Source organism: Nerophis lumbriciformis, linkage group LG07, assembly GCF_033978685.3.
Source record: "Nerophis lumbriciformis linkage group LG07, RoL_Nlum_v2.1, whole genome shotgun sequence".
In the NCBI taxonomy this organism is placed as follows: domain Eukaryota; kingdom Metazoa; phylum Chordata; class Actinopteri; order Syngnathiformes; family Syngnathidae; genus Nerophis; species Nerophis lumbriciformis.
Window position 1 is genome coordinate 14,093,980 of NC_084554.2, and position 26,724 is coordinate 14,120,703.

At 41.2% G+C, this 26,724-nt stretch overlaps 1 protein-coding gene across 1 annotated transcript in view; it reads right to left on the minus strand.

The window, feature by feature from the left end:
• cacnb2a (calcium channel, voltage-dependent, beta 2a) overlaps positions 1–26,724 on the minus strand; it is a 196,845-nt gene that overhangs the window by 165,217 nt on the left and 4,904 nt on the right. Inside the window, exon 2 of the mRNA XM_061965775.1 lies at positions 24,606–24,698. Within this exon, the coding sequence (XP_061821759.1) occupies positions 24,606–24,698 (93 nt within the window). The remainder of the gene's footprint in view (positions 1–24,605; positions 24,699–26,724) is intronic.

Consider the following 26,724-nt stretch of genomic DNA (forward strand, 5'->3'; position numbering starts at 1 on the left):
GTACCTGTACCAAAATATTGGTATCGTTACAACACTAGACTTTCAAAATGGACAATTAATTCTTATTATACCTACTGTCACCCAGTTTTGAGCGAATCAATGACTTGCAGTTTAGTAAAACATTTAAAAAACGTTCCTCTATGACATGCTGACTACCACATTGCATTTGTATCCAAATATTTAGGTATTTTCTTAGAGGGAACTGCATTTTTTTTTTTTTTTTTTGCCTATCATTCACAAATATTATGAAAGACATGACAACGATTTTTTTTTTTTAATGCATTCTAAATATGAAATAAATGTAATCAAAAGTCCGCTTACAATAGAGCAGTGGTTCTTAACCTGGGTTCGATCAATCCCTAGGGGTTCGGTAAGTCGGCCTCAGGGGTTCGGCGGAGCGACTTATAGTGTAAATAAAAACTTCTTCCTATCGGCGTATTATGGATACCCCCAAAGAATGTTCCCTCTAATTTTCCATCTGATTTGCAGGTGTGTAATTTGTTGTTGTCATGGTGTGTTGATCATGTTTTTGTTTGGCCATGTGCTGTTTGTTTTTTGGACGCTTTTTAGCTCCTGGTTTCACTCTCTTGTTTTGTCACAATAGCAACCATTAGTTTTCACCTGTCACGTCACGCACCTGTTTCACGTTTTGAGTCACGCACCTGTTTTCACTAATAATGTCACTATTATTTAAGCTTTGAGTTGCCAGGCTGCCTTTCTGGCAACATCACCTTTTATGATCACTCTTCTTCATGCCATGTTCACAGTTCCATGCCAAGTAAGTTTTTGTTTCTTGTTCATAGTCTTTTGCCTTTGTGCAAGTCTTTTGTTTTCATTAGCCAAGTTTTTTACCTCCGCCCTTGTGTGCGCCTTTCGTTTGTTCTTTTTTGATAGTGTTTAATAAATCATGTACTCACATTCCCGTCTCGCCCGAGCCAACTTTCTGTTGCCTTCCGGAAAAACAAAACCCAAGGACCAAGTCCTGACAGTTGTGAGTTTATGCACTGTGTTGGTTTTGTTCTTTGAACAAGGTAATGTTCATGCATGGTTCATTGTGTGTAAAAAAACATAACTTTGTCTTGACTTTGAAAAAAACAAAAACATTTTTTTTTTCACTAAAGAAGGGTTCAGTGGATGCACATATGAAACTGGTGGGGTTCGGTACCTCCAACAAGGTTAAGAACCACTGCAATAGAGCCTGTGGGAGCAGCTGTATCCTGCCTATAAAAGCCCTTAAAAAACATCCAAACACCTCCATTAAAGTTGTATGTACGTGATTTAAGTATATATGTAATGTAGCAACGGGCACATTTGTAATATTTAATATTTAGGTATTTTGATCATTTTAAGCATACACAGCACATTAATGTAAAAAACGCATCACAACTTTCGCTTTTTCTTTCAACAAGTTTAAATGTATATAATGTGTTTCTCAATGTATAGCGCTTTTAGTCACTTGAGAAAATAATTCACTTCACTTATGTAGTCGGCATTACCAAAAAAATATGCGACTTCTACATTGTATGTCTAATGTGAATGTAATGTGTTGGTGAACTGAACCTTATGTGCATAAAACATGAAGTCGCACCTGTGTTTTCAGAAGTAAACATGGCCACGACTCGTGTTGGTGGTAGTCCTGGCACATGTCAATTTCAAGGAGTTTGTGCAAGCGGTGGGACATTGATGCAAGTCCTCCTACATTCTAATCACTTCTGAAACATAATTTTTTCGCCACTGACTGTTTACTACTACTTCGTCTAGCTTTGACTTGTGACGTTTGTCACCTTTCAAGGACTTCGAGGTCGAATGAAAACGACCTGAACGTTCAGACCCCAGTTGCCTTCACACCAATTTCTCTTGACGCTCGGAATTTCAAAAGTCTGGTTGTTGGGTGTCATCGATCATCTTTTTGCAGCAGTCATTACTAAATCTGGTACAGGTCTTCCAAGATCTGTAGTGCTTCAGTTTGCAGGCTGGCACACTGCTTCTGACTGCTTGATGATTTAGAAAAGTAGCCAGAGGGTTTGGGTGGAGTTCCGAATGTCCTGTATTGACCTACGTGCATTCAGTACCTCTTTACCCAGACACACAAAGCTTGGTTTCTTATTGACCTTGTGTGTTACAACTGAACGGAATGCTAACGTGGGTAATTCCAACTGATAGTGGTCGTTACACACCGTTCGTTTTGCCACACAATGCCTCAAAGTAATCTCAGGGCGTTCAATTGATCGCAGCTGGACTGTTTGGTTTGTTTTAGATGTTTCGCCTCTCATCCGAATAGGTAGGGCTGGGCGATATATCGATAACTTACACATCTGTGTATATCATATACTCGATATATCGCGGGTTTGTCTCTGTGTAATATAGAAAATGACTATATCGTGATATTCGAGTATATGTTCTCACGCAGTTACTTTTAGCTGCAGGCATTACACTACAGGCTTTTATCACTCTTTGTCTCTCCTTCTCACAGACAGCAAGCGCACCTTCTTTTTTTTTTTCCAAATATTTTTATTGAATTTTGCAGACAGTACAGTATGATGGATCATGGCAACAGCAAGTTGAGGTATCTGCACATTTTACAATATGTAACATAGTAAACCCCACCCCTTACAATACCCACCCACTTTAATTCCCAAGGTAATTGTCACCTCGTGCCCACAACAAATATAGACACACATGAATATATGCAAACTTAGATTCAATCTAACAAATATATTATAGATAAACACAAGATAAATAAGGTAAAATAAATAAATAATTACTATATAAGATATGCAAAAAATAATAATAATAAAAGATAACGTAAAAGTAAATAAACACAAGGAATAAGGGTGGTGGGGGGGGGGGGGGGGTCTTCAGCGGTCAGCTCTGTCTAAGTTGTGTTACTCGAATCACTTGGGGTGATGTCAAGCTTGTCCCTAATAAGGTCCAGGAGGGGGCCCCACGTTTTATGGAAAGACGACACAGATCCTTTCTGCGAGAACCGAAGCTTCTCTAACTGGAGACACCGCAAGACATCTTGTATCCAACTGTTATGGCTCGGCGGAGACGCAAGCTTCCATTTAAAAAGAATTGTACGCCTAGCCAGCAGAGTTGTTAACGCAATGACACGACGAGCGGTTGCAGGTAAACCGTCCACCTGGGGAACGCCAAAAAGGGCAGTCAGCGGGCTGGGTGTTATTGTCCTATCGAGGGCCTGCCCAACAGTGTCAAAAATAGCCGACCAAAAACTTGAGAGTTTTGGGCACGTCCAGAACATATGCAAATGGTCAGCTGGGGATTGTCTACAGCGGTTACAAGTGTTGCTATGGTTGGGGTATATTTTAGCCAGTCTAGCATTGGTGAAATGTGCTTTATGTAATACCTTACATTGTATAAGGCCATGCCTAGCGCATATGGACGATGAATGTACCAGCCTCAAAGCCTCTCTCCACCTCCCATCAGGTATAGGTGCTCCAAGGTCTTGCTCCCATGATTCTCTGACAGGTGAAGTATTAAGTGGATTCAGAAGGCCAATTTCATTATATATGACAGATATCAAACGTCGTTGGTCAGAGTCAAAGGAGAGAAACCGGTCAATTTCTGCTTCTGGGGGGCGGTTGGGAAAATGAGGAAATTGTTTTTTAATAAAATGCCTTGCTTGGAGGTATCGAAAGAAATGACTATTAGGCAGATTGTATCTTGTTGACAGAGAAGCGAAGGAAGAGAACACTCCATCGTGGTACAGGTCATTGAGAATTTTAAGTCCGTTAGTCGACCAAGTGCGAAATGCAGAATCAGAGCAGGCAGGGAGAAAGGCGGGATTGTTCAAAATCGGAGCACTGCTGGAAGCCTTGTGCAAGCCGTGATGTTTCCTAAATTGAGTCCAAATGTTTATGGTATTTTTAACAACTGGGTTTAGGGAGGTCCCCAATGAACATAATGGTAGCTGTGAGCAAATCACCGCGTGTAAGGAACCATTAGACGATGCCACCTCTATGTGAGTCCAAGGTGGACAGGCGGCTGGGGAGTCGCAATGGACCCAGTACAGAAGTTTATTAATATTGCAGGCCCAGAAATAATTTCTAAAGTTTGGAAGTGCTAGACCACCCTCCGCCTTAGGGAGCTGTAGAGTAGCTTTCCCAAGGCGGGCTGGCCTGTTTTGCCAAATGAAAGCAAGAAGTTATTGATCAAGGCCAACAAAAAATGCTTTGTTGAGACATATAGGGATGTGCTGAAAGAGATATAAAAATTTCGGAAGTAAAATCATTTTTATGAGGTTAATGCGGCCAACTAGGGATAGGGGGAGGGCAGCCCACCTGGACAAGTCCGATTTACATTTGTCCAACAGTGCCTGAAAGTTTTTACGGAACAGCTCTGTGGGAGAATTCGATACGAACACACCCAGATATTTAAATCCTTCCTCTGAGATCTTAAAGGGGAATTGTGAGCGCGGGAGTGACCTTGCCAAGATATTCACAAAAAATAGTTCGCTTTTCTGAATATTCAGTTTGTACCCTGACAAACGACCGAACTGATCCAGAATCTATAATATATGGGGAAGCGAGGATGAGGGGTCCGAAACGAACAACAGAAGATCGTCGGCATATAGGGAGAGCTTATGAACCCGACCGAAACGAGTGATACCCTTAAATTCCTCCCAATTCTTAAGCCAAATAGCAAGCGGTTCAATGGCTATATTAAACAGCAAGGGTGAAAGTGGACAACCCTGCCGGGTCCCACGCTGGAGAGGGAAGTACGCTGAACGGATGCCGTTAGTATGTACGGAGGCAAGAGGAGTCTCGTACAAGACTCTAACACAAGAAATACATTTAGAATCAAAACCAAATTTCTCCATAATAAAAAATAAGTAGCCCCACTCCACCCTATCGAACGCCTTCTCCGCATCCAGCGCCACCACAACCTCCGGAGTATCAGATGGTGGAGAGAGAACTATATTCAACAATCTTCTGGTATTGAAGAATGGGTGCCTCCCCAGCGTGAAACCTGTCTGATCAGCTGAAATTATTGAAGGCATCACGGCTTGAAGACGTATAGAGAGAGCTTTCGCCAGAATCTTGCAGTCCACGTTCAAAAGTGAGATCGGTCTGTAGCTACCACAAGAGGTAGCGTCCCTGTCTTTCTTAAGAAGTAGTGAAATGGAAGCCTCTGACAAGGTCCTTGGTAAGCGGCCGGCGCTGAAGGAATCATTAAACATTCTTGCTAAAATGGGGGATAACAGTAATGAGTAAGCCTTGTAAAATTCAACTGTGAAGCCATCAGGGCCGGGCGACTTTCCATTTTGCATAGATCGGATTGCCTCCTGTATCTCTGACGAGGAGATAGGTCTACCCAGCTCCTTGGCAATGTTTATATCAATGGAAGGATATGTTAATGAATCGAGGGGGTTGGGGCAAATCGCGGAGACAGGAGAGCATTCAGAAGTGTATAATTTAGTGTAAAATTCGGAAAAACACCTATTAAAATCCACTGGATCGGAAGTATAACTGCCATCGGGTAGTTTAATTTTGGGAATCGACCGCGATGCGCAAGCAGCCCTGGCCCGTTGAGCTAAAAGTCGGCCGGCCTTGTCTCCGTGTTCATAGAAGCATTGTTTGGATTGTCGCAGTTGTCTCTCTACTATGTGCGTCATAAGCAGGTCATGTTCTGAATGTAGCAGAATACGTTTTTTAAACAGGGCTGGAGATGGACAAACAGCGTATACATTGTCGAGGTCGAGGAGTTCTTTAGCAATTTCCGTCAACCTAGCCCTCTCAGTCCTCCTCATCCTGGAAATATAAGATATCACCTGTCCTCGAATAGTAGCCTTAAGTGCTTCCCACAAAGTGCTATTTCCGATGTCAGGGGTGTCATTAAACTCAATATAGGTACGAATTTCTGTTTCAACAAAATCTTTGAACTTAATGTCTGAGAGCAAGTGTGAGCTGAACCTCCACATTGTGCGGCCGGTTACACCTTGCGGAAATTTAATGTCGACTGAGATTGGCGCGTGGTCAGAGATGGCTATCGGGTGGTAGTCGCATGCATTAATACAATGTAAGAGATTGTTATCCATCCATCCATCCATCCATCTTCTTCCGCTTATCCGAGGTCGGGTCGCGGGGGCAGCAGCCTAAGCAGGGAAGCCCAGACTTCCCTCTCCCCAGCCACTTCGTCCAGCTCTTCCTGTGGGACCCCGAGGCGTTCCCAGGCCAGCCGGGAGACATAGTCTTCCCAACGTGTCCTGGGTCTTCCCCGCGGCCTCCTACCGGTCGGACGTGCCCTAAACACCTCCCTAGGGAGGCGTTCGGGTGGCATCCTGACCAGATGCCCGAACCACCTCATCTGGCTCCTCTCGATGTGGAGGAGCAGCGGCTTTACTTTGAGCTCCCCCCGGATGGCAGAGCTTCTCACCCTATCTCTAAGAAAAAAAGAAAGAATAATAAAAAAATAAAACTAAATAAAAACTAGTAATGACAGAAAGACACATTTCAACAAACCCCAACAAATTAGAATGCAATTACCCTTACTACCCACCCTAAATAAGAACCTTATCTGAGCTCTCTCGCTCTTACTTAGCCTAACTTGACTAATGCTAACTCCCGGAGTCTCCTCCCTTACAGTAACAGTAATGAACTCCATAAAGCGAAATAAGAATTTAAAGTGAGCCTACATTCGCGAGATGTATCCCAACCTGAGTGTATAGTAATATAGGAAATATTAAGTTGAAATAAACAAACAAAGCACATAAACAGCGTTGGCTCAACACCAAAATGTACAGTGCACCAATAGCTTTAGTGATGTATTTTGGACCAAGGAGTGCCTCATAACGTACATACGAATGACTAGATCAAATAAAAAAAAAATTAGGATGCATAATCAAAATGTGTTGCGTCACGACCATCCATGTTGGAAAATTATGTGTTAGCCAGTGTGTAAATTGCAACACTCAAACATTCCTTCCTATTATGAGCACACATGTAAAGTGGTGGTTAGGGCTTAGAACAGCAAAACAAACGAAGGCCCACAGTGTCCACAATGAGTGCAAAGTTGTCATAAATCAGGCCTTTAAAAAAGTTGAACTTACAGTTTTTATTCCAGGGGCTGCACAGTCAAGGTGCAAATTGTTGTCAAGTCCAGCCGTTTTGTAGGGGTAAATAGTCGTCCAAACCCATCAGGTATCTTGCGTGCGGATTGATGTCAAGAAGTTCTTGGCCTCTATAACCGATCCGAATCTCTTCTTACCACCATCCTTCGTTACTATGACAAGCTTGGCCGGGAACAATAATGCTGGTCGTAGGCCCATTTGGTAGAGCTCCGACATCACATCGCGGTATTTTTGGCGTTGTTCCACCACTTCAGGCGCGTAGTCCTCGTAGATGGCGACGGGGTTCCCTCGGTATTGTAGCTTGCCTCTCCTGGCCCTGGCCTCGCGGATAATTCTCTCCTTCACCTGGTACTTGTGCAGCCGTATCAGAACGGGCCTCGGTCTCTGGTCTGGCTTCGGCTTGCTAGCGAGTGTCCGATGGGCCCGGTCGCACTCCGGCGGTGATTCAAAGAAATCCTCGTCAAAAATCTCAGTCAGTAGCTCCGCAAAAAAGGTAGTTGGACGTGGCCCTTCCACGGACTCTGGTATGCCGACCACTCGGATGTTATTTCGCCGACTCCGGGATTCGAGGTCGATAACTTTAGCCCGTAGCTTAGCTTCGATCTCCGTTAGCTTAGCACATGTTGCTTCCAATGCTAGCAGGTGTTCGTCTTGCAAAGTAGCATTTTCCTCGAGTGCAGTAATTTTCTGAGAATGTTCAGACACCTTGGTGTGTACCTTATCAATCTTTGTCTCGTGTGTAGAAATTGCTGTCCTGAAGTCCGCTGAGAGGGCCTGGCGGTGCTCTTCCAGAAGACTAGCTATAGCCGACATGTTGACTTCGCCGGAACCCCCGTCAGAGGAGCTAGGTCCGGCACCGGTATCTCTGGCGCTCCGCTTTGTCGAGTGAGTTGGCATTTCTTGCCGGTTGCAACTCCGGAGTAATATAATCACCCGCTCGCCGACTCGCTGGCGTAGTTTGTGGAGTTTTAAAAGAGTGGCAATGTAAAAAGTTGTGGGAGGGAGACTCAACACGTGTCTACTCCATCTTGCCCAAACCGGAAGTCGCGCACCTTCTTACATACGTCACATACGTATACGCCCTCTCGGAGCAGAGAGGTAGCAGCATGGGTAACGTTAGCTGTGGTGCGAGTGGTAATACGAGAGAAAGAAGGTGCGAATCTGGTAACAAATGAAGGAAGAATGAATTCCCAAGAAAAACAGCAGGGGGTGCATTGTCTGGCGGTGGTTTGGCTTCAAGTGGGAATATGTCGAACAGACGACCGTAATTTGTCAAGTGTGGGGCAAAAGCATTGCTACAAAAAGAAGCATTACTGCTAATATGTAGCATCATTTGAAAAGTTACCTGCTAGAGAATGAAGAGTGCTTACTCTGCATGTCAACATCTCCGTTCGGTGCCACACCAACAAAATGCCGAGGCAACCATTTCCACATCAACACCGTATGGAAAAAATTGTGAACAACAGAAGGAGATAACGTCCGCAGTAACCTACCACATAGCGATTTGATTTCCTATAATGCAGCTCATTTTTATTTGACAGTTATTGAAATATCTTGCGTGACATCATGCACAAAAGTGCACTGTATTTGTTTTAAACTATTGTAGTGGCGTTCTGTACAAAAAGTGCACTTTAATTTAGTGTTGTTTTGATATGTCATCTTAGTGACATCATGCACAAAAGTGCACTCATAGCTTGTTTTAAAATGTCTCTGACAATCTTGCACTTTCTGTTTTGAAATGACATGAATGTTTGTGCCACTGCTTAATAACTGTTTAATATATACACTTTTGGTCAATTGACTTAGTTGTGATTTCCCTCTCTGCATGAAAGTTTAAAATGAGCATATATTAATGCAGTAAGAACAAGAATGTTTTAATGTAGACACATAGAATCATCATACTGCTGTGATTATATGCATCAAGTGTTCATTCAAGACTAAGGCAAAATATCGAGATATATATTGTGTATCGCGATATGGCCTAAAAATATCCAGATATTAAAAAAAGGCCAGATCGCCTAGCCCTACGAGTAGGCTTCATCAGTTCACGCTCTAAGACTTAGATTGGTCAGATCTAGGATTGGATTGAATTGACAGACATTTAAGTTTATTTGGGGATAGTTACAACAAGCCAATGACATTGATTAGTTGTAGTGGGCCAAGTATAAAATTATATGTGGGACTACTTTTCAGAATGAATAACAATAAATACAGTATATAACAAATGTAGACTTGCAGCAAGCACCTTGACTGTGTGATCAAGGACGCAGAACACCACTTTCTCCACTAGATGGTAGTCTAGTGCTACATACTATCCCTGCACAGTTTTCAGCTGGATGACTTTTTAGGAACTAACACGACAAGTATGCATATGTACAAGATTGCGTACACAAAAGCTTGGGAGTTTTCACTCCAGATATGCTTATCAGGGGGATGTTTCTTCATCCAAAAAGGTACAGAGGAGAAGACGGGCCTGAGAGAATGCAGCTGGGTTTGATCAGAGCTGATTCAAGGGTCGGTCCAGACAGAGGCGAAAAAGACAGAGCAATTTTAAATGACATATGACCCTGGCAGGCACTACCAATTTTCTTGATAGGACAGTTTCTCAGCACTGAGGCCAAATTTCATGTTTTGACAAATTTGTGTCACCACCAACTACGGAACGGGTTATCAGTTTACTACTTACTCATCTGGCAGACATTTGTGAGAAGTCCCGGGTTTTATATCCCGGAGGAGCCCACAGTGTGGTCAGGATCATCAGACCCGAACTAGTTAGAAATTAACTGACCTCTTTTATTGGCTTGGTGAGTCAATAACCAACTCAGCAATTTCACAGACTTGATTAGTTGAAGAGCCGACAAACTTTTCATACTTTTAGTTTTGTTCAAACGCAGCAGTTTCAGGCACCGGGAACTTTCACATCAACAATACCTTTCACTTGCTCCCCTCAACACTACATCTCTTCCACTTCCTCTCTCTTTTTCTACCACCACTGGTTCCAGTTAGAGTTAACACAGGAACCCCAAAAATAGCTGTCCCAGTTTTTTGTATCCAAGCATGTATGCTAGATAGAGCACAGCTAATGGGGATCCGCACAAATAAAAGTATTTTATTTGCAACTTTTTCCACCTCAAACGCCTAAAACACTCCGGATAAACAAACACAGCAGGACAGTTAGGTTTCAGCTCTGGCAAAGCGCAGAGAAGACGATCAAACTTGACTAACTTTTAAAGGCCTACTGAAATGCGATTTTCTTATTCAAACGGGGATAGCAGGTCCATTCTATGTGTCATACTTGATCATTTCGCGATATTGCCATATTTTTGCTGAAAGGATTTAGTAGAGAACATCGACGATAAAGTTCGCAACTTTTGGTCGCTGATAAAAAAGCCTTGCCTGTACCGGAAGTAGCGGACGATATGCGCGTGTCATCACAGGTTGTGGAGCTCCTCAGATCTGCACATTGTTTACAATCATGGCCACCAGCAGTGAGAGCGATTCGGACCAAGAAAGAGACGATTTCCCCATTAATTTGAGCGAGGATGAAAGATTTGTGGATGAGGAAAGTGAGAGTGAAGGACTAGAGGGCAGTGGGAGCGATTCAGATAGGGAAGATGCTGTGAGAGGCGGGTGGGACCTGATATTCAGCTGGGAATGACTAAAACAGTAAATAAACACAAGACATATATATATACTCTATTAGCCACAACACAACCAGGCTTATATTTAATATGCCACAAATTAATCCCGCATAACAAACACCTCCCCCCTCCCATCCATATAACCCGCCAATACAACTCAAACACCTGCACAACACACTCAATCCCACAGCCCAAAGTACCGTTCACCTGCCCAAAGTTCATACAGCACATATATTTCCCCAAAGTCCCCAAAGTTACGTACGTGACATGCACATAGCGGCACGCACGTACGGGCAAGCGATCCAATATTTGGAAGCCGCAGCTGCATGCGTACTCACGGTACCGCGTCTGCGCATCCAACTCAAAGTCCTCCTGGTAAGGGTCTCTGTTGTCCCAGTTCTCCACAGGCCAATGGTAAAGCTTGACTGTCATCTTCCGGGAATGTAAACAATGAAACACCGGCTGTGTTATCCGGCACAACAGTCAGGGGGTGCATTCTACGGCGGGGGTGCGTTATCCGGCACAACACCTGCCGCAATACACCGCTTCCCACCTACAGCTTTCTTCTTTGCTGTCTCCATTGTTCATTGAACAAATTGCAAAAGATTCACCAACACAGATGTCCAGAATACTGTGGAATTTTGCGATGAAAACAGACGACTTAATAGCTGGCCACCATGCTGTCCCAAAATGTCCTCTACAATCCATGACGTCACGCGCAGGCGTCATCATACCGAGACGTTTTCAGCAGGATATTTCGCGCAAAATTTAAAATTGCACTTTAGTAAGCTAACCCGGTTGTATTGGCGTGTGTTGCAATGTTAAGATTTCATCATTGATATATAAACTATCAGTAGTAGTGGGTTTCAGTAGGCCTTTAAGAGGATGTAACCCTTATGCCAAGGTTTCCGTCGGTGAACCAAAACAAGGATCATTATCGTTGTCAGAGGGTAACAGTGAGGGAGGCTTCTTGCCCCGAGTGAACTGGTCGAAACTACACCCCGACACAATGGCCAATAGCTGTTTTCTTTGAGACATACGCACAATAACAAAACAGAAGCGTTCCTGAAAAAGATCACGAAAAAGTCCTATTCTTCGGTTCTACTGGCCAAGAAGTCATCAAGAGTCTCAAAAGTGCCAAAAATGTCCAAAAAACAAGATTTATCCAGACAATTATCAAAAGGTAAATCTAGAAATGGAAACTTAGATCAGAGACACCCTTGTGTGTTCTGCCTGCTAACCCACTCCTACGGGAGTTCATTCCTCTTTTGGTCCACCTGCTCTTGACCTCGGTCGAGCCTGTCCATCAGCTGGTCTCCATTTTAAAGCTCCTCATCCAAGTCCGACTCCAGCTGAGCAATTATGTGAAACCTCGCTCTTCTAGCTCATACTTGTCCTTCTCCAGATCACCTCCTCCTTGTCACCTTCTTTTCTCCTGCGATTTCCCTTCGGGTTTTTGCAACTTCCACATTGGTCAAATTGGCGGTCAGGTTTGCAAGATTTGACTCTTTTGGGTTCTAGACTTTCCCTGTCATTTGCCAAAGTTATTGTCTCCAAGGGCCGCCGTTTTTAAACTGGTGTCCGACGTCTCTTTTGTAATTCTCAGCATTATTGCTGTCAGTCCTCATCCTCCCCTCGGGTCTTTCATATGCACTCATTTTGGGGGTTGATTTCACAGGTGGGCCTTGTGAGTCAGAGGTCTGGGGTTCATGGCCCTCTCTGGAGAGTCCTGACTGCTTCTCAGTGGTAAATTTGGGAATGTTATTTCGAAATGGTTGCTGCCTCAACTCATCCAGATTTCTGATGGAGACCCGATTGACCAATTTATCAAACTCATCGGCCGGATTAAGCCTGTTTGCGGGCTTGATACAGCCCACAAGCCATACGTTTTACACCCCTGCTGTAAATCAAATTATTTTGGTTTTCCACTTCTTCTTTGGGGATGATGGGTATTAATTGATTGTGCAGGTCGATGGCGTCTGCACACAGCGTGACCACGTCGCGTAGTAATGACGTAATTTCATGAACTTTTTCCTTCGATGCCATTAGCGCTTTAATTCGTGGGATAAGCGCTTTGACTTAATTGAGGGCAATTTTGCAATTTCGTTGAAGCTGTTCAATCTTGTTCTGTCTCGCTCCATTTTTAACACTTGTTAACCGCTTGTAATTTGTGAAAAGAGCAAGAGCGAGGCAATTTCATGGATTAGATCGGGGGTGTCAAACTCATTTAGCTCAGCCGCATGGAGGATTGAACCTGTTCGTGGGCCTGATTCAGATTCACATTCAAAGTTCATAAAAATTCGTATATATAAGTGTCAATACAGTTGACTAAAAGTTGTTGTCTTAGTTATTTATCGTCAACAACCTATTTTCCACTTACTAAAATAAGACGATAACGGGTCAAAACAAATACACGTTGACAAAAACAGTGACGAAATTAATTGACAATTTAGTCGACGAATAAAAACGAGACAAAAAATAATTGATAGAGACGAAATCCAATCATATTGAATTTCGTGTTTAGGTGAGTGGGACAAGTTAGGAATCTATCCAATCACAGTAGCAAGCAGGAGAGGGGAAGGGAGGGGGGTAAATCACGACGGGGATCCAATCAGAACTACAACTACTAAGACACGGTGTTTGGATTTTTCACCAGGAAACCAGGCTATATAGTAGGGATGTAACGATAAACGGTAATAATGATGACGGCGACCACACTCTCGACGGTTAATATTACCCTTTTAAATAAACTGAATAAATAAATTGAACCTACAAGCTGTGCTCTCTTAGCACGGAACTATGATGATTAGGGATGTCCGATAATGGCTTTTTGCCGATATCCGATATTCCGATTTTGTCCAACTTTTTAATTACCGATACCAATATCAACCGATATATACAGTCGTGGAATTAACACATTATTATGCCTAATTTGGACAACCAGGTATGGTGAAGATAAGGTACTTTAAAAAAAAATTAATAAAATAAAATAAGATAAATAAATTAAAAACATTTTCTTGAATAAAAAAAAGTAAAACGATATAAAAACAGTTACATAGAAACTAGTAATTAATGAAAATTAGTTAAATTAACTGTGAAAGGTTAGTACTATTAGTGGACCAGCAGCACGCACAATCATGTGTGCTTACGGACTGTATCCCTTGCAGACTTTATTGATATATATTGATATATAATGTAGGAACCAGAATATTAATAACAGAAAGAAACAACCCTTTTGTGTGAATGAGTGTAAATGAGGGAGGGAGGTTTTTTGGGTTGGTGCACTAATTGTATCTTGTGTTTTTTATGTTGATTTAATAAAAAATAAATAAAATAAAAACGATACCGATAATAAAAAAAACGATAACGATAACTTCCGATATTACATTTTAACGCATTTATCGGCCGATATTATCGGACATCTCTAATGATGATCGATCTTTCCTCAGAGGAAAAAGGGACGAGGTGTTTTTATGGTGCGGTCAAGTACCGCTGAACATAGGAGGACAGACAACACCCGCCAGAAGTGATAAATAATTAGAAAAATGTTTTATTTGTTACGCACTTTTCATTTAAATAAATCTTAAAGCGCAACTGTGCAAACAAATTTTTACAATAAAAGTTAAGCTATTCTAACAGATAAAACACAGACTAACACATTTCAGTGGAACAAACAAAATAGTGTTATTTCTAACAGTGTGTAGGGATGATGCTCGAAACCGATTTTCCCGGTTGTTCGATAAGAAAAGAACCGAGTCCTCGGACTCGAATCTCTTTTGGAGAACCGGTACCCGTTATCGAGACCACTATAGTAAAGAAAAATAGTTGGTTCTTTATTCGAATCCCTGGGACATCACAAGAAATGACGTCACGTAGCTCAGTCATTAGGCGCAGATAGGGAAAGCAGGAAAAACAATGGACCGGAAAAAGCGCTCCAAGGTGTAATAAAGTTCAAAACAAAAGGTATAATCCAATGAATAACTTTACTGAGAGATTTGAGCAGGGTACAAACACATGACGAACACTTTTACGACCAACCGGAAACATAGCAAACAGGCTAGCAACGCACCTCCTTTACGGCAGCTGTCGCAACGTTCTTAAAGCAACCGCAGCACATACATATATATACAACATATCTCCCTTTTTTAACTTTTGTTTTTCTTTCCTTGTAAACAAAACAAAATCACACTGTATATGTGTTGTCTGTCTAATTATAAATAATGCAGACGAGGCGTGTTGGCTGAGTTCTTGACGTTTACTTTCACAGCGTGCTCATAACCTCATTCTTAGCTGCCGGGTGGCGACATGCAACAACACTTTTCGGGGCTACCGCGCATGGTCGTCACTCCCGTTGCATGCTGGGTAGTGTAGTTGTTATATTCCCTAGCTCATAACATCACATCTTTCCCCCTATAAAGAAATAATGTTAACTCAATAAAGTGTATTTCTTTTTTTAGCTTTAACTTTTCATTTTTTAGCATTGTAACCACATTTGCAAACAACTTTTCTCTTCATAGAATTTTCTTTCAATAAAGAAATAAAGTGCAAAAATGTCAAAGCATCATAACAAACAGTTATGTCAAATAGCAGCAGAAGTGCACTTTTTGGAGAGCTGTATTATTTTAAGTTTTGTGCTCAAGGGACTGATTTTATTTAACACTATATTATTATTTATACACCTATAGTGATCACAGAGACAGGTTGTTGTTGTGTTACTGTATATATTTGTTTTTCTGAAAAATCCCACTTAATATACTTTGGGTAACAACAGTCAATATTTATTTATTTTATTTTATTTTTTTAGGTGGGGTAACAGTCAATATTTATTTATTTATTAGATTTTATTTTTTTCTTATATAATAAAAGTGAGCTTTTGTTAAACCAAATATTGTGTGTTTTTTTTTCCATATACAACAACCTATCTGGACTCGATAAGAGAATCGATAAGGAATCGGTTCGATAAGAGGATTCGATAATAGGCTCGAACTCGATAATTTCTTATCAAACATCATCCCTAACAGTGTGTCCATTTATTTTAGTTAAGTTTAAAAAGCTCTTTGAGCACATTCCACCATAATTATAACCGTGATAATTTTGGTCACAATAACCTTGATATCAAATTCTCATATTGTTACACACATCATTACAATATGTCTAAGGCTGAAACGACGCGTCGACGTAGTCGACGTCATCGGTTACGTAAATACGTCGACGTCGTTTTTATGCTTCGACGCGTCGCATATTTACGTCACACTGCCGTCATGGCGGAGCGCAAAGCAGATGATGCGAGCGGTGCGAGCGAGGGGAAAAAAAGCACGCCAAAAGTCGTCAAAAGTGTGGTAGTATTTCAATAAACGGCCTAATAATGTTGTAGCGGCGAACAGCTGTCTCGTCAGCTGAAGCGCGAGCTCGCAACCGTGGCTGTTTAGCAACCAGCCAAACCCCACTTAATAAAATTATATTTTATCTTAGAGCACATCCGCATCCCTATTCACCTAGGCAACCCCAGGAAATGTATATAATTCGGCATTATTTCGGCCAGTCGGCTTATAAAATCAGAGCCGATCAGTTTACGTTCACGCGCAGGTATAACGCGGCGCGCTCCTGTCTCATCTGCTGGTGCGCGAGCCCGGTAATTAGACCGCTGTGTCAAATCAAGGAGTACAAAAGACGCCAGCGCAGAGTGGAAAAAGGTTTAGTTCATTACAGATAACCCAGAGTTGTGCCAAAAGTATGTAAGATTTAATATTTCTCTTCGTGGGTGTGGCGCACCTGTTGCGCTGGTGAGATGGGGGGGGGGGGGGGGGGGAGTTGTGTGCATGTAGCGTGCTTAGTCTGGAGGCTAAATACACACAGTGTGTTATGTAACTGTTGTTTAGTGTTGATATTCTTTGCTTAGTTTGATAAATGTTGGAGCAGTTTGCTTCATCAGGAGGGTGAAGTCGCTCAATTAAAAGTGTTGGATTTAACTGTGTTGGTGAGGGCGTAGAAAAAGGGGCATTTTTCTACCAGTAGACAGCGTTTAAGATTGAGTGTTTCACTGCTAAATTAATAATATATTTATATTGAATATGGATTTTAAATATGTATCTAAATAGGTGGTTAATTGGTTAGGTATTTATGTATTTGCATATTGGGTTTTCTGTTGCATTTATCTATTGTGTTTCTGGTGTTAAATGTATTTTATATGTATCTTGGTGCATTTATGTTGAGACAATTTATTTAAAATCTGTTTTAACTTAAAGGGAAAAGATGTGTCCATTTTCTTGCACTTGTTTAATGGTTAAGAGTTTGATAGCCTAATTAATAATTGTAAATTATGGGATTGATAATTGATTGATTTTTTACAGCATGTTAATCTTGTGGTGTTTTGTCCTTAAAGGTTTTTCACCTACTAAAGAAGCTAAAGGCTACTAAAGGCTACTAAAGGCTACTAAAGACAGCTAATGACAGCTAAAGAAACTAAAGTCTATTAACACTGCTAAAGACTGCTAAAAAGACTAAAGAAGAAAAAAGAAGCTGTTTCTTGGTTGGAAAAACTGTTGCAAACTAAAGGAAAATAAAAGGAATAAGTAACTACGGTCTGGTCTTTTGAGTGAAATCCAGAAGCCACATTCAGCATTGGTACATCCCTTCAAGTGTGGGATAAGCACAGCGAAAAAAGCAAAACACTTGACAGTTGTTGTATGCACACTGTGTCTAGCGGAAATGGCCTATCATAGCAGCACAACGGCTATGAAGGAACATTTGAAAAGAAAACACCCGACAGCGTTCTTGCCATCACCATCAACTAGTCAATCGTCCGCGTGAGTATACGTTGTCATCATTACACAAAATCATGAATGTGTCATTTGTATCTGCGTTGTAAATTCATAAACTAAAACACTGTTTCGCTCTGAGAGGCGCGTTTGGCGTGCCTGTTCAGTGTTTACAAAGACGCGCTCCTCTTTAACGCTAACGTTAATTAGTTGTGCAAATACCTTTTACAACATTAACAGTTACATATACTATGTACAAACCAACAATTAACTTTCACTTTAATCATACTATCATTGTTGTGTTTTTAAGCAAAATAAGCAATACTTTTACTTTTGTTGAAATGTTTACACTGTTACAGAATATTTCGTTTTGCACTTTTTTGTAATGGATGTTTATCTTTATTTTTGCACATTTTAAAGCAAAATAAGCAATACTTTTACTTTAGAAATGCTTATACTATTGCAGAATATTAAGATTTGCACTGGATGTTTACTTTTATATTTTCACATTAAAAAGCAAATAAGCTACTTTTAATTTTGTTAAATGTTAAAAGTTTTAAATGTTTACATTGTTACAGAATATTTTGTCATGTTGTTGTCAATGTTGACTGAGTGGCCATACTTTTTTTTTTGTATATAAAAGTCATGCCTTTTGAAAAAACTGGCCAACATTTATTTTTCATCTTCATTTTAAATAAAAAAAATAATCGGTAAAAGGAAAAATAATCTATAGATTAATCGGGAAAAAATAATCTATAGATTAACCGATTAATCGAAAAAATAATCTATAGATTAATCGATAGAAAAATAATCGTTAGCTGCAGCCTTAAATATGTCTTCTACCCCTGCAAGATAAAGAAGACGTCCATCCATCCATCCCTCCATCCATTTTCTATCGCTTGTCCCTTTCGAGGTGACGGGTGTTGCTGGAGCCTATCCCAGCTGCATTTGGGCAGAAGGCAGCGTACACGGAATCGGTAATCAAGAGTTGTACAATATCGGATATCGTCAAAAAAGCCATTATCGTACATCTCTAGTTAATATTGTAAATCCCACATTCTTTATTTTCATGTACATTCTGGGTGTGTCATTCAGTAAAAAAAAAAAAAAAAATCAATTTCGTCATAACGTTTTTAGCATTATTGTGAGGTTTTGTATTATTGTTCCTAAAAATCGGATATACCGGAGGTACTGAACCCCTCCAGTTTCATATGCGCTTTCACCGAACCCTTCTTTAGTGAAAAATAAAATGTGTTTTCCTTAATTTAATCTTAGTTTATAAATATTAATCATGAAATGATGTTATTATACAAACCCTGTTTCCATATGAGTTGGGAAATTGTGTTAGATGTAAATATAAATGGAATACAATGATTTGCAAATCTTTTTCAACCCATATTCAGTTGAATGCACTACAAAGACAAGATATTTGATGTTCAAACTCATAAACTTATTTTTTTTTTTTGCAAATAATAATTAACTTAGAATTTCATGGCTGCAACACGTGCCAAAGTAGTTGGGAAAGGGCATATTCACCACTGTGTTACATGGCTTTTCCTTTTGACAACACTCAGTAAACGTTTGGGAACTGAGGAGACACGTTTTTGAAGCTTCTCAGGTGGAATTCTTTCCCATTCTTGCTTGATGTACAGCTTAAGTTGTTCAACAGTCCGGGGTCTCCGTTGTGGTATTTTAGGCTTCATAATGCGCCACACATTTTCAATGGGAGACAGGTCTGGACTACAGGCAGGCCAGTCTAGTACCTGCACTCTTTTACTATGAAGCCACGTTGACGTAACACGTAGCTCGGCATTGTCTTGCTGAAATAAGCAGGGGCGTCCATGGTAACGTTGCTTGGATGGCAACATATGTTGCTCCAAAACCTGTATGTACCTTTCAGCATTAATGGCGCCTTCACAGATATGTAAGTTACCCATGTCTTGGGCACTAATACACCCCCATACCATCACAGATGCTGGCTTTTCAACTTTGCATCTATAACAATCCAGGTGGTCCTTTTCCTCTTTGGTCCGGAGGACACGACATCCACAGTTTCCAAAACCAATTTGAAATGTGGACTCGTCAGACCACAGAACACTTTTCCACTTTGTATCAGTCCATCTTAGATGAGCTCAGGCCCAGCGAAGCCGACGGCGTTTCTGGGTGTTGTTGATAAACGGTTTTCGCCTTGCATAGAAGAGTTTTAACATGCACTTACAGATGTAGCGACCAACTGTAGTTACTGACAGTGGGTTTCTGAAGTGTTCCTGAGCCCATGTGGTGATATCCTTTTACACACTAATGTCGCTTGTTGATGCAGTACAGCCTGAGGGATCGAAGGTCACGGGCTTAGCTGCTTACGTGCAGTGATTTCTCCAGATTCTCTGAACCCTTTGATGATATTACGGACCGTAGATGGTGAAATCCCTAAATTCCTTGCAATAGCTGGTTGAGAAAGGTTTTTCTTAAACTGTTCAACAATTTGCTCACGCATTTGTTGACAAAGTGGTGACCCTCGCCCCATCCTTGTTTGTGAATGACTGAGCATTTCATGGAATCTACTTTTACACCCAATCATGGCACCCACCTGTTCCCAATTTGCCTGTTAACATGTGGGATGTTCCAAAGAAGTGTTTGATGAGCATTCCTCAACTTTATCAGTATGTATTGCCACCTTTCCCAACTTCGTTGTCACGTATTGCTGGCATCAAATTCTAAAGTTAATGATTATTTGCAAAAAAAAAAAAAAAAAGTTGATCAGTTTGAACATCCAATATGTTGTCTTTGTAGCATATTCAACTGAATATGGGTTGAAAATGATTTGCAAATCATTGTATTCCGTTTATATTTACATCTAACACAATTTCCCAACTCACATGGAAACGGGGTTTGTAGAAATGGCACTGTTTGTTACATCAGCTCTGCTCTTTTAATGTCTTTAATGTCCTTTGTGTTCTTTGATGTTTCCTTCTTATACACATGTTTATGTGTGCCATGGCTGTGAGGTTTTTTTTCTTTTTCCTTGGCCTCAGTCTGGACCCCCTCTCCAGGGGCCCAGGCTTAGACTCGGGGAGTAATACTTAAAGGGGAACATTATCACAATTTCAGAAGGGTTAAAACCATTAAAAATCAGTTAGTCACTTATCACTTATTTTTCGAAGTTTTTTTCAAAATTTTACCCATCACGCAATACCCCTAAAAAAAGCTTCAAAGTGCCTGATTTTAACCATCGTTATATACACCCGTCCATTTTCCTGTGACGTCACATAGTGATGCCAACACAAACAAGGCGGATAGAACAGCAAGTTTATAGCGACATTAGCTCGGATTCAGACTCGGATTTCAGCGGCTTAAGCGATTCAACAGATTACGCATGTATTGAAACGGATGGTTGTAGTGTGGAGGCAGGTAGCGAAAACAAAATTGAAGAAGAAACTGAAGCTATTGAGCCATATCGGTTTGAACCGTATGCAAGCGAAAACGACGAAAATGACACTACAGCCAGCGACACGGGTGAAAGCGAGGACAAATTTGGCGATCGCCTTCTAACCAACGATTGGTATGTGTTTGTTTGGCATTAAAGGAAACTAACAACTATGAACTAGGTTTACAGCATATGAAATACATTTGGCAACAACATGCACTTTGAGAGTGCAGACAGCCCAATTTTCATCAATTAATATATTCTGTAGACATACCCTCATCCGCTCTATTTTCCTGGGGGTCTGGCGGCAGATTTCTTTGACTTTATCGTTGGAAATGCATCTGCTTTGAGTGTCGCAGGATATCCACACATTCTTGCCATCTCTGTCGTAGCATAGCTTTCGTCGGTAAAGTGTGCGGAACAAACGTCCAATTTCTTGCCACTTTCGCATCTTTGGGCCACTGGTGCAACTTGAATCCGTCCCTGTTTGTGTTGTTACACCCTCCGACAACACACCCACGAGGCATGATGTCTCCAAGGTACGGAAAACAGTCGAAAAACCGGAAAATAACAGAGCTGATTTGACTCTGTGTTTGAGAAAATGGCGGATTGCTTCCCGATGTGACATCACAACGTGACGTCATGGCTCCGAGAGCGAATAATAGAAAGGCGTTTAATTCGCCAAAATTCACCCATTTAGAGTTCGGAAATCGGTTAAAAAAATATATGGTCTTTTTTCTGCAACATCAAGGTATATATTGACGCTTACATAGGTCTGGTGATAATGTTCCCCTTTAAATACTTTTGATTCTGATTCTGATGTTCGGCGGGCCAAATGAAAAGCTTTGGTGGACCGGATGTTGAGTAGACCTGTTTTGGTTATAGTACGACCAAACATGGCGTTGAACCTCACTGGTCATCAAAACATCACTGCTCTTACTTCCTTTAGGATTGTTTCCCTGGCATGAATTGATTAAAGGGGAACATTATCACCAGACCTATGTAAGCGTCAATATATACCTTGATGTTGCAGAAAAAAGACCACATATTTTTTTAACCGATTTCCGAACTCTAAATGGGTGAATTTTGGCGAATTAAACGCCTTTCTATTATTCGCTCTCGGACGTCACATCAAGAAGCAATCCGCCATTTTCTCCAACACATTACAAACACCTAGTCAAATCAGCTCTGTTATTTTCCGTTTTTTCGACTGTTTTCCGTACCTTGGAGACATCATGCCTCGTCGGTGTGTTGTCGGAGGGTGTAACAACACGAACAGGGACGGATTCAAGTTGCACCAGTGGCCCAAAGATGCGAAAGTGCCAAGAAATTGGACTTTTGTTCCGCACACTTTACCGACGAAAGCTATGCTACGACAGAGATGGCAAGAATGTGTGGATATCCTGCGACACTCAAAGCAGATGCATTTCCAACGATAAAGTCAAAGAAATCTGCCGCCAGACCCCCATTGAATCTGCCGGAGTGTGTGAGCAATTCAGGGACAAAGGACCTCGGTAGCACGGCAAGCAATGGCGGCAGTTTGTTCCCGCAGACGAGCGAGCTAAACCCCCTGGATGTCTTGGCTCACACCGTCCCTTATGCCACCGAAGATGATCAAGAGAAGAATATCGACCCTAGCTTCCCTGGCCTGCTGACATGAGGGTATGTCTACAGAATATATTAATTGATGAAAATTGGGCTGTCTGCACTCTCAAAGTGCATGTTGTTGCCAAATGTATTTCATATGCTGTAAACCTAGTTCATAGTTGTTAGTTTCCTTTAATGCCAAACAAACACATACCAATCGTTGGTTAGAAGGCGATCGCCAAATTCGTCCTCGCTTTCTCCCGTGTCGCTGGCTGTCGTGTCGTTTTCGTCGTTTTCACTTGCATACGGTTCAAACCGATATGGCTCAATAGCTTCAGTTTCTTCTTCAATATCGTTTTCGCTACCTGCCTCCACACTACAACCATCCGTTTCAATACATGCGTAATCTGTTGAATCGCTTAAGCCGCTGAAATCCGAGTCTGAATCCGAGCTAATGTCGCTATAGCTTGCTGTTCTATGCGCCATGTTTGTTTGTGTTGGCATCACTGTGTGACGTCAAAGGAAAATGGACGGGTGTATATAACGATGGTTAAAATCAGGCACTTTGAAGCTTTTTTTAGGGATATTGCGTGATGGGTAAAATTTTGAAAAAAACTTCGAAAAATAAAATAAGCCACTGGGAACTGATTTTTAATGGTTTTAACCCTTCTGAAATTGTGATAATGTTCCCCTTTAACGTGGACCCCGACTCAAACAACTTCAAAAACTTATTGGGGTGTTACCATTTAGTGGTCAATTGTACGAAATATGTACTGTACTGTGCAATCTACTAATAAAAGTCTCAATCAATCAATGCTTCATTTAGTCTATGACGAGCAGGACAGTTGCTATGGACCCTGAAAGAATATCAATTTGGGCCCTGAGTACCACATTCGTTAAAGCCCTTAAAATTGTTGTCACCTTTCTCTTCTAAACGTGTGAGGAGTCAGACTAGACCAGGGGTCGGCAACCCAAAATGTTGAAAGAGCCATATTGGACCAAAAATACAAAAACAAATCTGTCTGGAGCCGCAAAAAATTGAAAGCCATATTACATACAGATAGTGTGTCATGAGATATAAATTGAATTAAGAGGACTTAAAGGAAACTAAATGACCTCAAATATAGCTACAAATGAGGAATAATGATGCAATATGTACATATAGCTAGCCTAAATAGCATGTTAGCATCGATTAGCTTGCAGTCATGCAGTGACCAAATATGTCTGATTAGCACTCCACACAAGTCAATAACATCAACAAAACTCACCTCTGTGGAAAGTTTGGTGGACAAAATGAGACAGAAAAAGAAGTGGCATAAAACACGTCCTATAAAGTCGAAGAAAGTTATACATGTAAACAAACTAAGGTGAGTTCAAGGACCGCCAAAATTAGTAGGACAAAACGGCGCTCGCCAAATACTCGAATCAGTGAAGCATGTTTAATATAAACAGTGTGATTTATAACAATTAGGGACGTTTGTGTCATGTTTGTCCTCCTACAGAAAACATACTAAAACAAAAAATATTTTTTACCCCCCTCATCTTTTTCCATTTTTCATACATTTTTGAAAAAGCTCCAGGGAGCCACTACGGCGGCGCTAAAGAGCCGCATGCAGCTCTAGAGCCACGGGTTGCCGACCCCCGGACTAGAGGGAACTGGTTTGTGGACCGTGGGTGTCCAGTCCAGTCTCATGGGTGGCAGGCAGCAAGATAGGAACACTTTCTCATTGAGTTCGTTTCACTGAGCAGAGTTTGCGGCGCTCATTCACAACTTCACAGAAAGTTGAGAATGAGCAGGAGTCAGTGGTCTCTGCCAAAAACAAAGCCAACCAACCGTGGCTCCTCCTTAAAAGGGAGAAACATGTAGGGGTCCCTTGCAGATCTTCCTCTTACAAAGTCCAGACACCTTGGCTTCAAAACAGGCTGCTGTGCCGAAAGTGGTGAGGACGACGCCAAGCCATTAAAAGGGTCGCAGCGGATCTCGGGCCTGATGGATGATGATACCTTCAACCGCCCACTTATGCTAGTTCGCCTTGCCCTGGGACATTTAGTCGTTTGGTAGTACGTTCTTTTGCAGTTGCTGCCAAACAAAATGGCATCCTTACCTGCCGGACGAGGCTGTTGGTCGTAGTGTCAGAGGAGGTGCTCCCGCCTGAACCACTGAAGCCAATTTTACTCCGTGCTGCTTTGCCTTGACACTTCGAAAAGTAAAAAAAAATTAAAAAAAATCAATACAATAGGATAGGGATTCCGATATTGTCCAACTCTTAATTACCGATTCCGATATCAACCGATACCGATATACACAGTCGTGGAATTAACACATTATTATGCCTAATTTTGTTGTGATGCCCCACTGCAATGCATTAAACAATGTAACAAGGTTTTCCAAAATAAATCAATATTGCAGCGTCCCGGAAGAGTTAGTGCTGCAAGGGGTTCTGGGTATTTGTTCTGTTGTGTTTATGTAGTGTTACGGTGCGGGTGTTCTCCCGAAATGTGTTTGTCATTCTGTTTGGTGTGGGTTCACAGTGTGGCGCATATTTGTAACAGTGTTAAAGTTGTTTATATGGCCACCCTTGAATTGAATTGAATTGAATTATTTATTTCAAACCTGCACAGTACAACAACACACATCTTTTTATTTGTTTTACATTTTGGCAGAGACATTTATGCAAGGCTTGAAAAGGGGTTGGATGAAGCAAATGCTTGTAATATCCCAACCCCTCTCACTCATTCCACATTTAACATAAACAATATACCGGTAATACAAGAACAATACTGTACAAACAAAAACAAGAAAAGCTCCTGTACACTAACAATACAATAGTACCACTGTTACTATGAGACAAGACAAAACAAGACGAGACAAAACACACACACACACACACACATACAGGCCCAAACACTTTCTGACCATACAGCTCTCTCTCATCACTCTGTGCTGAGGGCATGACTCTCTTTCCTCCTCGTACTTCTTTAGTACTTCTTTTTTAAACAGTCTTTTAAATTGAATCATGTTAGAACACTATAATATAATAAAATAACCCTCAGTGTGACCTGTATGGCTGTTGACCAATTATGCTTGCATTCACTTGTGTGTGTGAAAAGCCGTAGATATTATGTGACTGGAGCGGCACGCAAAGGAAGAGCCAAGGTTTATTGGCGCTCTGTATTTCCCCCTACGACCGTGTACACAGCGGCGTTTTAAAAAGTCATACATTTTAATTTTTTAAACAGATACCGATAATTTTGAAACCAATACCGATAATTTCCGATATTACATTTTAAAGCATTTATTGGCCGATAATATCGGCAGTCTGATATTATCGGACATCCCTACAATAGGATTCATTGGTTGAAAATTAGATGCAGGTACAGCTTCCAACCACTCGATGGCAGTAATGCACAAGTCATTTAAACTCTAAGAAGAATAAGACCAGGACGAGTTGGCTGGTTGGCCCTGGTTCTACCCACTGACGTCTGTCATTGATCAGCCTGTAGTAGGGATGTATATCGTTAGGATTGTATCGATACCCACACCAATATAGATAATCCTTATCGTAATCGGTCTAAATAAAGATGTGAAAAAAATGAATTTTTTATTACCCCAATAGATTGTACACCACCAACATCATGTAACATCTCACAGCAGGGAAGTCTTTTATCAACACTTGCTTTTTTACCACACAGATCCATCACTGTGTTTCTACTCATTACAACTATCAGATGGAAATAATATTTATGAATTTAATATTTATTTGACATGATATATCACATATAAATCAATACAGTCGATTAGCATGTTAAGTCGGTGTGTATTTAAGCAAGGTGTGCATTGATGCCGCACAAATGCGGGACGGTAAAGTGACGTCACATGGCGACTCGAGACTTGTCAGCAGATGCTATCTTTCTTCACAGCTACTTTATGAAATATTATATTACTTCCATTTTTCCCTTTTTTGAGTGGATTACTAGATCGCTAGGAGGAAGGTTGATGGAGCGCGTTTTCACTTCAAACTGATACTGACTCTTAAAAGCGTGCGTGACTTTGAGGGACTTTTGTTGTGTTAGAAACTTTTGTGTTGTGTTGCTTCCTTATTTGTGGTTATTATCAGATCCTACCCATGTGAATGTGACAGTGCGTCATAATTACAGCTGGATTAAAAAAAAAAAAATGTGTCCAGAATCTCAACAGTGCCCCTGGACCGACCCGATTAGGAA